Source organism: Dromiciops gliroides, chromosome 1 (genome assembly GCF_019393635.1).
Source record: "Dromiciops gliroides isolate mDroGli1 chromosome 1, mDroGli1.pri, whole genome shotgun sequence".
NCBI lineage: Eukaryota > Metazoa > Chordata > Mammalia > Microbiotheria > Microbiotheriidae > Dromiciops > Dromiciops gliroides.
The window spans coordinates 596,678,722-596,692,745 of record NC_057861.1 but is presented as its reverse complement, the minus strand read 5'-3'; the positions used below and the strand labels follow the sequence as shown (position 1 = coordinate 596,692,745).

At 41.1% G+C, this 14,024-nt stretch overlaps 1 protein-coding gene across 5 annotated transcripts in view; it reads left to right on the top strand.

Annotated features, from left to right (window-relative positions):
• SEC14L5 (SEC14 like lipid binding 5) overlaps positions 1–7,520 on the top strand; it is a 94,637-nt gene extending 87,117 nt beyond the window's left edge. For 2 of the 5 annotated variants that reach the window (XM_043971035.1, XM_043971044.1), the window contains exon 15: positions 3,011–7,520. In XM_043971035.1, the coding sequence (XP_043826970.1) occupies positions 3,011–3,391 (381 nt within the window). In that variant the 3' untranslated portion in view covers positions 3,392–7,520. Of the gene's footprint in view, positions 1–1,823 lie in introns of all 5 variants that reach the window. The other 3 variants (XM_043971068.1, XM_043971052.1, XM_043971059.1) reach the window with 2 other exon arrangements.
• The last annotated feature ends 6,504 nt before the right edge of the window (positions 7,521–14,024 follow it).

The following is a 14,024-nucleotide window of genomic DNA, read 5'->3' as shown; positions in this document are numbered from 1 at the left end:
GACACTTAATACTTACTAGCTGTGTGACCCTGGGCAAGTCACTTAACCCCAATTGCCTCACTGAAAAAAAAGAAAGAAAAAAAAAGATATAAGAGCATAAATTTAGAACTGGAAAGGATCTCAGAAGAAAAGTCAAGTCAAGTCAAGTCAATAAGCACTGATGAAATCACTTATGATGTGCCAGGCATTGTGCTTGGAGTCTATTCCCTTCGTTTTACAAATGAGGAGATTTAGTCCCAGAAAAGTCAAGTGACTTGTCCATGGTCACTAAGTTAGGCAGAAGAGTCAAGATTTGAGCCCAGGTCCTCCAAATTCAAGCTGTGTGGTTTTTTTTTCCACTGAATTGGAAGTACTAGGTAGCACATATCAGTAGAGATAGCCATCAGTCAGGTGAGATGTGAGTCAGGAGATGTGAGACTAGAGTAGTTCAGGGGAGAAATGGGGGATTTCCTTACCCCCTTCTTGATGGGTTCTGGGTTCAATTCTTCTTTATCCTCTTCCCCATCTCCCCCCCTCCATAGGTATAGGTAATGTTTTAGTTCTATACATGAAAGGATACAAACTTTACTGCCTTCTTTTTTGTTTGTTTAATTTTTTAATTAGCAAGCACTTATCACCCCAATTGAGAAAGAAAAAAGAAAATCAAAACCCCTGTAAGAGATGTACATGTCAAACAAACAAACAAACAAACAAAATCCCCACATTGTTCCAAAACATGTCTCATTCTGCATATTCACTACTTCTTTGCCTTCTAAATTGGCAGAGACTGCTGTAAAACAAACCCCAGTAAAAAAACCCCAAACAAACCACTTCCCCCTTAAACGTTCAGCATTTCAATCCTTAATAAGTACGAAGAGGTCTTCCAAGAAAAAAAAATTAGAAATGTTTAAAAAATGTCATCCATGAAGACTTCTGGGGAAATGATCCAATGAGGAACATCCATAGCACCGTTTCAAGACTGGTTCTAATACCAGTCTTCTAATTTTGCTAGTTCACTGTTGAGAAACCCTCCAGAGGGAGCTTCTGAGACAGGCACCTCCCACCTTTGGGGATGTTACCTGTTCCCATTAACTTTAGCATGGAACACCCTGGGATTAGAGAGGATGGGAAGAGTCAGGAGACCTCTGTGGAGAAGTGCTCATGCATAAATGATTTGCAGGGTCACATCACAGAGTTGTTTTTAATGGAGCAGTCAGTGTTCTGCATAGATTGTACTCCTTCCTTATATTTTCTGGTCTAGTGGTCTAGAATCTAAAGTCCCTGCTTTGATTCTTTATTGGTTTCTTGCCAAGATGAGTCTCCCAATATCTGTTCTCATTATTTTCATTTGCTTTTCCCCTTGACACTTGGTATGGGGACTAGTGTGGTTCTCAGCCCTGTTAAAGGTATTCTGGAGCCTCCTTTCTAACAATAAGGTTTCTCACTCCACTGACATGCCCTTTGTTCATTCAGCAAGCATTTACTTGCTCACCTGCTAGGTGATAGGCACTGTGCTAGGTTCTGGGGACACAAGGACAAAAATGAAACAATCCCTGCCTTGAAGGAGTTGATATGGTGAGGAACAGTATAGATGCAGAAAAGATATGGACCCAGCAATTACTGGCAACTGAAAGGATCAGGAAAGACTTCCTGTAGGAAGTGAGTGACACATAGACTGAGCTTTGATGGAAGCTAGGGATTCTCCCAAGTGGAGGGGAAAAGGAAGCGCATTCCAGGCATGGGGGAGTAACTCATTCAAAGTCGCAGAGATATGAGATGTCTTGGGCACTGGGGTCACGTGACCATGAAGATGTAATGAGTAGCTCTGGGCTCTTCCTTCCCAGGGGATCCATGTCCAGCCTGGAGTCCTGTACCAGTGGTTTCTCACAGCTCAGTACCACCACAACTTCTTCCAACCAGTCCCAGAGTGGCTCCCTCATCTCCAGATAGCCGGGTCTGAGCCATGTTGGGGATCCTGCTGTACTCCAGCACCTGGAAGTGTCCAGAGCCAGAAATCCTGCCTAAGCTGAGGGCCAAGACCATAAGGACTGGTGGCCTAGGTGGAGAGGCTGCCAGAGCTGGTGGCTCTCTGGAGAAAACCATGATAATCAGCTCATATTTGGGTTTTATAGCAGGTGCATCTGAGTTTGTAGCAAGATGCCTCATTAACAAGACTTAACAATTCTAACTTAGCCATTTGAACAGATCCATTCTAGTTTCCATTACTTTCCACCCCCTCACCCCCCAAATCAGGACCTGTGATTTCATCAGTGGAGGGAGCTCCTTGTATGGAGACTTCCTTTATTGATGTACACCGCTGGAGGTATTGAGAAGTTAGATAACTTGCCCATGAACACAGACCTAGGACACGTCAGGGGCAGGACTCAACTCCAGATCTTCTTGACTACAAGGCTGGCATTCTCTCCACTATTCCATGCTGCTTCTCATTCCCATATGTATACTATTATATCCTGAAGTTAATGGTCATTTCCCTAGGTCAAGCCATCCTCTGTGAGGATGGATCAAAACAAGGCTAGACCTGATGAGGTGTCATCCTTTGTATTAAGGGTGACACTTGGGAGGCCAGGGCAGTTTTGTTGCAAGCCTAAGAGTTCTTCTATTCTCTAGAAGAAAACCAAGTGGTCCCAAACTCCCAAACAAAAGCATAGCACCGGCTCTTCCCTAGAGCAGATCTGATCCCAGAGCTTCCTCTAGAGCTGATCTGGTCTTCTGAGGGTTCTTAGGAGATAATTTCTGAACCAGAGAGAAATCATCTCCTTTCTCTATGAGGTACCAAAATGGACTCACCAAATTCACTCCCTTATCAATCCATTTTCTGCCTTGGGGTCATGGGATAGATAGAGGTGAGGATAAGGTTGGAGAGAATATAGTATTTTTTAGCCATTAGGATTTATTCACAGGAAGATCAGTTTTCCCTCTATAACCATAGCCTTAACTGAGCCTTTTCCAAGTGGTGAGCTATGTAACCGTCAGAATTGTACAGACTACAAATATATCCACCTCAATGTAGGAACTGCATTTCGGGGCATGGAACATGAGGACTTCCAGACTAATTCAAAACCTGGAGAAGAGGGGGAACTGTCTGTCCTTCCTAGAGCATCTTTTCTCCCACCTGTCCTTCAGAGGGCCGGAATGCCCAGTGACTCCTGGGCCTCTGACGATGAGTACCTGTTGGCTCTTCTCTTTCCTTCTCAGGTATATGAGCAATAAGTCATGTCAAAGGGCTAAAGAAAAGCAGATATCTTTTCCTGAAATACTTAAGGTACATTTTTGTACTTCAGAGCCTACTTCTCTTGGAGAGCTGCTCTGTGTGTGTGTGTGTGTGTGTGTGTGTGTTTGTGTATTTGTATGTATGTGGGATTGGAGGGAAAAGGTTCTTAAAACTTTTTAATCCCCAGATTTATTTATTATTGATAATGAACTGCATGTTGTAAAATAAATCTGAATGTATTTATTTCTATTTTGACTAAAAACTATTAAGTTATGAACATACCTATCTTTTGGAATAAATTGACTTTTTAAAAAAATTCACACAATTCTGAAAATCTAATGTAACACTCAGGAGGATTAGGTCTCTGCTTCCAGCTCCGTTCTTCTGGAGGAACAAAAGGACAACTTAGAGCTTGCTCCTTCTCTTAAGACACATTCCCTTGCTCCTTCATGGCTTGTGAGACCAGAGATGGTCTGATCCATCTCTGCCAAGCCCTGCATGAGGTACTGTGTAATGATGGAGTAAAAGGGGAGAGTATTTGATTCTCTTGCAATATCAGGGACAGTCTTAATGTGAAAGTTGAATGACCTAATTAGATGAAGATTCTTGAGTGTGAATGAATGAATAAAATCCTTCTTTAAATGGGATTGTAAATACTTTGTGACAAGGGAGGAAGAGGGGAAGGAGGGAAGGAGAATGCATTTTTGAAATTAGGACCCAAAGACTCTTTGGCTCTGTACTCCAGAGAAGTATGTTTGGCACAGAGAATTCAGGCTACCTCTACTTTGTTCCTCTTCTTGGTGATGGCCACTGGGAGTTATGAAGGTGGGAGGGCCTGGATGATGCAGCTGGCATTTCCCATCCATACCAGGGGCTCTCCAAGGCTAATACCCACATCTTGATCACAACCAATAGGGCACATCCTTTTACTGTTGGGAAACTACAATATCAAAGCTCAGGGGCTGCTTAGATAAAAGAATCTCAGGCTTCTGCTTTCCAAGATTACCCTTGCCCTGAGGCCCTGGGTGGGGGGAGGGGGCTGGGAACAGTCCTTGGGTTGAACTTTTTTTTGGGAGGGGGGCGCCATCTTGTTCTTTGGCCCAGTGGAATCAGGGCTAAAGACACTAAAGAAGTCTGTTCGTTCATAAGAGTACTTTGTATTTCTAACACTTTGCACTTCTAATGCTTTTCATCCAAAGATTAGATGGCATTCTTTCAGTGCACTCACCACTTTGTTCCCAGGGCAGAGGTGCGCTGAGACAAAGAGCACCAGAGCCCGAGTCCAGAGAAAACCAGGAACTAGGATAATGTTTTCCCTGAGATTTTTAATTATGAGAAATACTGTAATAGCTTCGCCAGTCATCTCATTCCTCCCTCCTTCCGTTTCTCCTTTAGATGTCTTTAATCCCCTCTCCTTTTTCCTATCCAGCAGGAAAACCAATCAAGACACTTTTTCTTCCTCCAGTTAAGAGAACATTCCTCCTGTAAACCACTCACAGATTGGAAGTGGGCAAATAAAGTGGGACAAGAGTTACCTTTACTAGTGTTTTTTCCTAATTTTTTCCCTTGATTTCTTGAGTCTGTGTTCCTTTCTAGAGCCAGATATCATTGCTTCTAGAGTCTTAACCTAGAGGTATAGCTGTGAGGGGGCAAAGTCCTAAGTGCATAAATCTAAACCATGTTGGGGATCCCTAGTCTCAGAGCAGTTTCTGCTTGTTTTAGGGAAAGCCCAAAGGAGACAGATCTCTTCTTGGCACGTAGATAGGTGCCTGACTACATGTTTCTTTATTGTCCCAGAGTAATAAGATTATAGTTAGGGGTCAGAGACTTACTCTTTGGCAACCAACAAAAGGATTCCTTTCCACTGGGCTGTGACAGCACAGGTAAAGTACAGAATTTATAGCTTAACTATCCTTTTGCTTTACAGTAATCAGGGATTCACTTCCCATTTACTATGAAGCTAGGGTAGAAAAGTTCTATTACCAGTCTGAAAGCCACAACCATGCTCTGCTAGTTCTAATTACTGTGCTAAAATACAATATGTGCTTAACTTGATTGAAACTATTTTCTCAATTTCTTTTTGTCTTTGGATGGGTGACTAGCTTGGAAGGAACAGTGTGACCTCAGGGACATCACATATTCTCCTGAGGCCTCAGGTCACTCTTCTGAAAAATGAAGGGGTTAGATTAGATGATCTCGGGATTTTTAAAAAATTGGCTCTAAATCATGAGACAAAAAGACTTTCCTCTTGAAAGGTGGTCCTGTCTCAGGAAAGTTAAAGGACAGAGGTTTGTTTTTATTTGGTGGGGGGCAGTGAGGGCCAAGAACAGAGGTTCAGTGACCCAAGAGCATTTGATGTTTGGCTGTCTAACAAACTCTAATTTGTTAGACTCTTAAATATGTTGATGTCTGCTGTAAGAGCCCTACCTACTTCTTGGAATCTTCATGTTCCTGGTTAAATCACATGGGCTTTCTGTGTGTGAAGGCAGAGCTAGCTACCTTGTGTTTTCTTGAAACTAAGGAAGAACCCTCCAGGGTTGTTGGCTCTTCCTTCTGTGGCTGGTTTGAGCACAAGTGTTTTGGGCCCTCTGTTCTTCATCAGCTTCCATGGATGCCAAGTGGGGTGGTATCGCAATGTTGTCACCTTGCTTTTTGGAAGTTTTAGCTATGACAGGCAGAAGTGGAAAAGGAAGAGATAGATGTCACAGTCTACTGTGTAGCGGTCAGAGTTGATGACTTTTTTTTTTTTTTAGTGAGGCAATTGGGGTTAAGTGACTTGCCCAGGGTCACACAGCTAGTAAGTGTCAAGTGTCTGAGGCCGGATTTGAACTCAGGTACTCCTGACTCCAGGGCCGGTGCTCTATCCACTGTGCCACCTAGCTGCCCCAGAGTAGATGACTTTTAAGGAAACTCATTCAACAAATGCTTATTAAGTACCTCCCACGTGCTGGGTACCACACTAGGCACTGGGGATACAAAGACAAAAACTATAGTCCCTACCCTCAAAAAGCTTACATTCAAATGGGAGAAAGAGGAGAGAGGAAGACATTATAAAGAAAAGAAAATACAAAATAAAAATGAGTAATTTTTTGGCAGGGGAGGACATGAACAATTGAGGGGATCAGGACTGATCTTGTGTAGGAGGTAGCACTTTAACTTAGCCTTGAAGGAAGTGAGTGATTCTGCAAAGCAGAGAGGAGGAAGAGGGATTGTATTCCAGGAATGAGGACAGACAACCTTTGCAAAACCACGGAGACAAAAGGGGTTCTTTCCAAGATTCCAGGGTTTTATGAATAATGTTGTAATAAAGTTGTAAATGTTTATGCGACTAGTAATATATGCACTGCAAACAGAATTGTCCAATTACTTTATGCTTTGAGTTATAAATTTGGGCATGATAAAACTCCACAAATGTGTTTTAGGGCTTATCCTACATGTGGTCAGCAGGATAGAGGACAACCCTCACACCTTCAGAACTGAGATTCCACAGGAACAAAACCATTACTGACTAGTACTCTCCCATATGTAGACTTTGCTTAATAATTATAGTCGATCCTTCTTTTTTCCTGGAAAGGTTTCAGAGTTCTCTAGGACTCTTTTTCTCCACCCTTATCCCATTATTCTGAATCTGAACTCTGCAAATGAATGAATCTAAAATGTACCAATATACTAAGATATTCTACTGGGGTACAGAGAGGAATTATGATGTCATTGGTTTTTTTTTTTAAACAAATCAGGTAGGTTTCTGGTGGGCAGGTGACTGTCAGATTGTGTGCCAGACATAAGTTCTGAGGGCTTGAGAGTGTATCCTTGATCCATCAGAGTACATAGGTATGATATGCCCAGGACTGAATTTTCAGTGCTGGGAGAGTATTCTTCAGCCTACCAGAATGAGTTGAGTGTGATGATCACCAAAGATGGCTGTTAGTTAAGAAAGGAAATGTTGAAGTCCCACCCAGTTTTGCTTGGGATATTGCACTGTCTGCTTTGCATGTGGTGTCTTCTAAGATCTTGGAATGTTGATCCTAATATTGTACCTGTACCCAAGTTTAGAGAATAAAAGAATATTTTCTGAGTATAAAGGCCTGGCATCATTATTACATATCTAACCAATCCCCCTTCCCCTACTATTCATTGTAAAATGTTTTGGGGTAGCCCAGTGGATCAGATATATTGAGTAATATAAAACAAAATGTTTTATATATAAAAAAATGTTCATTATGACCTGACCACCTGATATCCGGAGATACTACATCGAAAAGGTGAATGTTTACATTTCCATAAGAATTGATTAAAATTTTAAGCACTGTTTTGGCTCCTTTTCTTCCTTAACAAATGGGTTTTATTTTTGGCTGTATCTGTAATTTCAATGATAGAAGGAATTTCTGGTGAGGAATCTCCCTTTATCTGTACATGTCACCTTAGACAACCCTGAAGGGGATGTGTTTTACCTGGATTCATAAAGCCAGGGTATATTAGAGGCAGCTCTTGAATGCAGTTCTTCCTGACTTTGAGGTCAGCTTTTAACAAGGACATTATCAATAAGAAATGGTGACATGAAATACTTCTTAGACCAAATAGACTTTGTTCAAAGAGCACAATGCTGGTTCAATCTGTTTTTGAAAAGCAAAAGCTGCTAATGACTTTTTTCACGTTGGTCTTCCTTCTCACTTCCAGTACCACCCCATTTCACCTCATTGCCTCAAGAGATTGGTTAGGTATAGATTTTTAAGGGGCTCATGGGATAATAGACTTTTGTGCCTGAGGATGAGATGGAAAGATAGTATCATGCAAACAACAAATATTAACTTGGACAGACTTTGAGAGATAGTGGGGGTTACAGGGGTCTTATGGTCCAGGGGGTCACAAAGAATCAGACATGACTGAATGATTGAACAACAACTAGATTACTTGAACAGGTACTTTGTTTATATCTACACCTGTGGTGTTGAGCACATGCCTGTGTTTGTGAGTAAGGGGAATAGAGAGCCTCTTTTGAGACAGCTACCTTCTGCTTTGAGCTGTGACCACCTGTTCTCTTCATTACTCCTCCTCTCCCCCAGGAAGGCACAATGGTTATCAGTCTCCCTCTTTTCCTAAGGGCTATGGTAACCCAAAGCTTCAGAATCCAGAACTGGAGCTACTGTACTTTAGGTATAAGAGTTATTAGCTTCTTTCAACTGGGGGGGTGGGTGGGGCAGAGTGTGAATTGAAGGGAACAAAGGAATTTTGTTGTTTACTTGTTTTCGGCTGTCTGACTCTTCATGACCCTTGTTGGGGTTTTCTTGGCAAAGATAGTAAAGTGGTTTGCCATTTACTTGTCCAGCTTATTTTACAGACAAGGAAACTGAGGCAAACTGTTAAATGACTTGTCCAGGGTCACACAGCTAGTAAGTGTCTGAGGCAAGATTTGAACTCAGGTTTTCTTGACTCCAGGGATGGCACTCTAGCCACTGTGCCACCTATCTGTCCATACATAAGGGAATGGCTCCTTAAAAATATGGGAGGTAGAGTTCAGAGGACAAGCTTCTACTGTTCATCTCTGCAGTCATTTGGGACCTTGGGAGAAAACTGAACTTTTCTAGATGACCTTCAAGCAGCCTCAGGGTCAAGAACACAGAAGCAGATAGGGGTTATGGATGTGACTAAAGGTAAAAAAGGGCATACTTTCCAAAGTAGGGGTCAGCAAAATCCCTATGTAACCAGACTCACAGTAACCAAGGTTCTGCTTACTACTATTGCCAAGTCTACCCATCCCCATGAAATAGTACCAGTCAACCCTCCTCCTTATCATGTCCTATAGCTGTCAAAAATGATATCACAATTACAAATTTGCTAAAGGAGTCTAAGGAAAAGTTCCCATATTGTTATTTTTTCTGAAGACAGGATAACCTTGATCCTAGGTCCCAATTTGTAAGTTATTGAGGTGTAGGCAAACACACACATAATGGAGTTGTGAATTAGTCCAGCCATTCTGGAAAGCAACTTGTAAATATGCCCCCAAACTTACTAAATTGTGTGTCCCCACTGACACAGTGATATCACTATGCCTATGCCTAAGGAGATCAAATAAAGAGGAAAAGGATCTCTCTCTCTCTCTCTCTCTCTCTCTCTCTCTCTCTCTCTCTATATATATATATATATATATATATATATATATATATATATGCAAGAATATTTATAATAGTTCTTTTTGTGGTGGCAAAGAAATGGAAACTAAGGTCATGCCCATCAGTTAGGGAACAGTTTAACAAATTATGTTATGTGAATGCAATGGAATACTATTGTGCTATAAGAAATGATGAAAGGGATTATTTCAGATAAACCTGGGAAGACTTGTATAGACTGATGTAGAATGAAGAGAGCAGAACCAGGAGAACAATTTATATTGCAACATCAGTATTGTATAAATGGACAATTACGAAAGACTTAAGCACTCTGATCAATGCAAAGTTCAATCATTATTCTGGTGGACTGATGAAGAATTTTACTCAGCTTCTAGTAGAAAGGTGATGGACTAATAAGCAGAATGAGATACCTATTTTTTTGGACATAACCAATATGGGTGTTGGTTTTGCCTGACTATGCTTACTTGTTACAAGGATTGTATTTTTATTTTGATTTTTTTCCATGGAAGATGGGGGAGAGCTGGAGGTAGGAAAAAATAAATGCTTGGTAATTAAAATAAAATTTAATTTGAAAAACAAAAGTTATTGTGAGTCTTCTCTCCAACTTCCCACTGGTCTCCTGGTCACATTGTCTCTCCACTTTGATTAATGTCAACATATCCAGTTCTCAGTAGCCAAAACACTCTGTTCACCAGCTGTACAAATAAATGGATTCTTTGTGTTTCGTACCTCCTCCTCCTCCTCCTCCTCCTCCTCCTCCTCCTCCAACAGGTAGTTAGAATAGCCCTCACCCACACACAGTGGGAGAGTAAAGAATCTTTCCACCAGCCATGGCAGTTACTTCTCCAGAGGGAACAGGTAGTAGAGCAACTGGTGGATGGAGTTTCAATCCCAGTTCAGGCTGCTAGTGTTAACATCTGCATTGGCAAATGGAATGATGAGCCATAGTTTAAAGCTCACTGGAGCCATATTTTCCCCCTACTGGATGAGGACAAAGACATCTTGGATTAGGAAGCAGACAAAGTCTGATTCTAAGGATGCCCTTATCAGTCAATCTCTGTCCTTTTCAGGAGTGATTTATCTACCCTAGTTCACTTATCTCCATAACCAGTATAGAGTCCTCCACATACAAGTGAAGCCTGTAACCCAGTGTCTCCAGGATCCATCATTGCAAATTCTGAACTGGGCGTTCTGCAGCCTCCTAGAATTTCTCACTTGATGCTTGCTGCTCACTACTTTCCCTAGGCATTATCCCATATTCATGTGAAAGAAGGCACCATTTGGTATGAATCGATAGTTAATTTATGAAATGGGGGCAAGCACATTTAGTTCTTTGGGTTCTCACTGGGAGAGACCATGACTGGCAGCAGGAAACAGGGTAACAAGCACATTTTAATTAAGCCTCTGCAAGAAGAGGAAACTGAGGCACAGAGCCATTAAGTGACTTGTCTAGGGTGACGTAGTCAGCAAGTGTCCAAAGCTGGTGTTGGATGAATTTTCTTGGGTCCACTGACTAGTCACTGCCAATAAGCCAACAGAGGAAACAGAGACAGGAAAACATCAGTTTCTTCACTCAGAGTGAGGTACTCTCTGACAGCAGTTGATGGACAGGTGTGTCTTTAATAATTTGGCTGGTTAATATTTATACCATTGTACCATTCTACTGTTCACTTAATACAAAGCAAAGAGGGTGTTTTTTACAAAACAGCTTGGTCACATAGAGAGGAAAGTATACTTGTTACAAGAAAAGAGGATGCTTATCAATTATTACAAAAGAAGGAATGTGTCTTTGTTAGCATTGAAATCTTCCTTTGCAATGATAAAAACCTTTTGTAGGCTGGAAAGAGATTCTGAAGAAAGTAAGCCCATTGCAATCTGATCCTGCAGTAAATGCTGAAGCAATTTATAGCAAAATGCAGAATTTTCTCCCATAGGAGTAAAGTATAAGAAGACTGGAAGAGGCCAAGTGGTAAAGGGATTTAAATGCCAAAACACAAAACTTTATATTTTACCTTGGAGGTAACAGGGAGTCACTGGAGTTTATTGAGTAAGAAGGTGATATAACTTTAGAAAAATAACTTGGGAAGTGGAGGATATGTTGAAGTGGTGATGAGATTTGAAGTAGCCTAATTATGAGGGGATTTTTAGTTTGTTCTTTTTCTAGTTTTAATTGCATACCTAATTCATTGGTCTGCTCTTTCTCTATTTTATTGCCATAAGCACTTAAAGATATAGATTTTCCTCTGATTACTGCTTTATTTTTTTTTGGTGGGGCAATGAGGATTAAGTGACTTGCCCAAGGTCACACAGCCAGTGCTTTTGATAGCACTTTCATGGAAATCCAGAGGGGAGAGAATAACTAGGAGAATATCAACGGTGTCAAATGTTGCAGAGATCAAGGAGGATAAGGTTTGAGAAGAGGCCATTAGATTTGACAATTAAGATACATTGGAGGAGCAGCTAGGTGGCACAGTGGATAGAGCACCAGCCCTGGATTCAGGAGGACCTGAGTTCAAACCTGGCCTCAGACCCTTAACACTAGCTGTGTGACCCTGGGCAAGTCACTTAATCCCAATTGCCTCACAAAAACAAAATAAATAAATAAAAAAGAAAGTAAGGGAGAAGTAGATCTCTCTGGCCTTATAAAAAAAAAGATACATTGGACATCAACTATTGGAGTAAAAATTCACTATTTGATAAAAACTGCTTGGAAAATGGAAAGAGATTTGATAAAAACTAGGTAGCACAGTGCCTGGTACATAATTGAAGTTCAATGAATGTTTATTGGTTGATTGATTTCATACCATGAATCAAGATAAGCTCCAAATGGATAGATAAACATAAAGGGTGGCATCAAAAACAGGAGATTTTGTATAACAAAGTACTTCAACTTCCTTCATCTCCATTACCAGAGAATAAATATTTACCACCCTCCTCCCCCAACCCAATATTGTATGATGTTAACTACATGGGATGGTTTGGCTAATTCTAAAGGTTTTCATTTGGCTTTATCCACAGTAACATGCTTAGAGGCATGTTTGCTGAAAAGGCCCCCCCAATACACAGTTACCTTCTCTCTTTGGATTGCCCCCTCTCCTATCTGCTGAATAATCCAAAAGGCGCACTTCTCACTTGAACCACTGCAATAGTCTTTTGACTTGTCTTCCTTGCCTCCCCCAATCAATCCTCTACAAAATTGCCAAAGTAATTTCCCTTAAGTGCAGTTCTAACCAACTCCCTTTTTTATTCAATAAACTAAAGTGGCTCCCTATCACCTTTAGGATCAAATATTTAAAATCCTTTTGCTTTTGATGTCCTTCACAAATAGGCCCCAACCTTTTCAACTCTATTATTTATGACTATTCTTCCCACACTTGATGGTCCAACCAAAATGGAATTCTTTCTGTTCCTCACCCATGACATTCCATTTCTCATCTTTGCACTGTCTCATACCTGGAATGTCCTCCCTCCTCACCTCTCCCCCAATACCTTCCTTCAAGGCCTGAAGAGTTCAAGCACCACCACCTACAAGAGGCCTTTCTTATTGCCCCTCATCATGGTGTTCTCCTTCCTTAAGGACTTGTACTGAACAACCGACAATTTCCTTTGTACATACTCATATTATACTTTGTATACATTTATGCTATTTTTTTTTTGGGCAGGGCAATGAGGGTTAAGTGACTTGCCCAGGGTCACACAGCTAGTGTCAAGTGTCTGAGGCTGGATATGAACTCAGGTCCTCCTGAATCCACTGTGCCACCTAGCTGCCCCCCATGCTATTTTTTGTACATCCGTCTGCATGTACCTCCTAGCTTCCCTAATAGAATGTAAGCTCCCTGAGAACAGAGATTGTTTCTTTCTTTCTTTTTTTTTTGTCTTTATGTCCCCAGCATCTAGCAGAGTGTCTGGCACATAGCAAGTGTTTAATAAATGCTTATTGATTGATCAACTTGAGCAATACCAAGGGAGTACATTCAGGGAAACTCCTGCATCAAATTAAGCATATCTACATCATACTTTGTAAATCCATGATCAAAAAGAGTGACTAATGAATCTGAGACACACTTTTAGTTCATTCTTATTTTTCAATGCAATAAATCTCTACAGATGAGGAGAGAGGGAGGGTTCTTTTCCATCTCTTCCCTGTGAGTAGCCAGATTAGAGTGCAAAGAGAAAACTGTATACACTGAAAGCTTAGAAGCTTACAACTAAGAATGATCATTCCTTTACCTGTGTTGCTGGAGAGGAGAAATCCTTTCTGTGGAAGATCATCAGACTGAGAGGGAAAGGAATTCTGGCTAGATAAACAAACAGAATAAAAACAGACACTTTTTTTTTCTTTTTTTAGTGAGGCAATTGGGGTTAAGTGACTTGTCCAGGGTCACACAGCTAGTAAGTGTTAAGTGTCTGAGGTTGGATTTGAACTCAGGTACTCCTGACTCCAGGGCCGGTGCTCTATCCACTGCACCACCTAGCTGCCCCCAAAACAGACACTTTTGACAGCATGCATCAGTTCTATTTCACAAAGAAAATAGCCAAATGAAAGACTAAATTAACTTTGAAAACTGTCCTTGTTTGGAGAGGAGGGCAGGGTAGCTGCTTGGTTTCTTTCTGCAGCAAAAGACTGATTGAACTAAGGTTTCAAAACTATTAGGAGGTTTTTCCTCTACTTCACCAGTACAAAG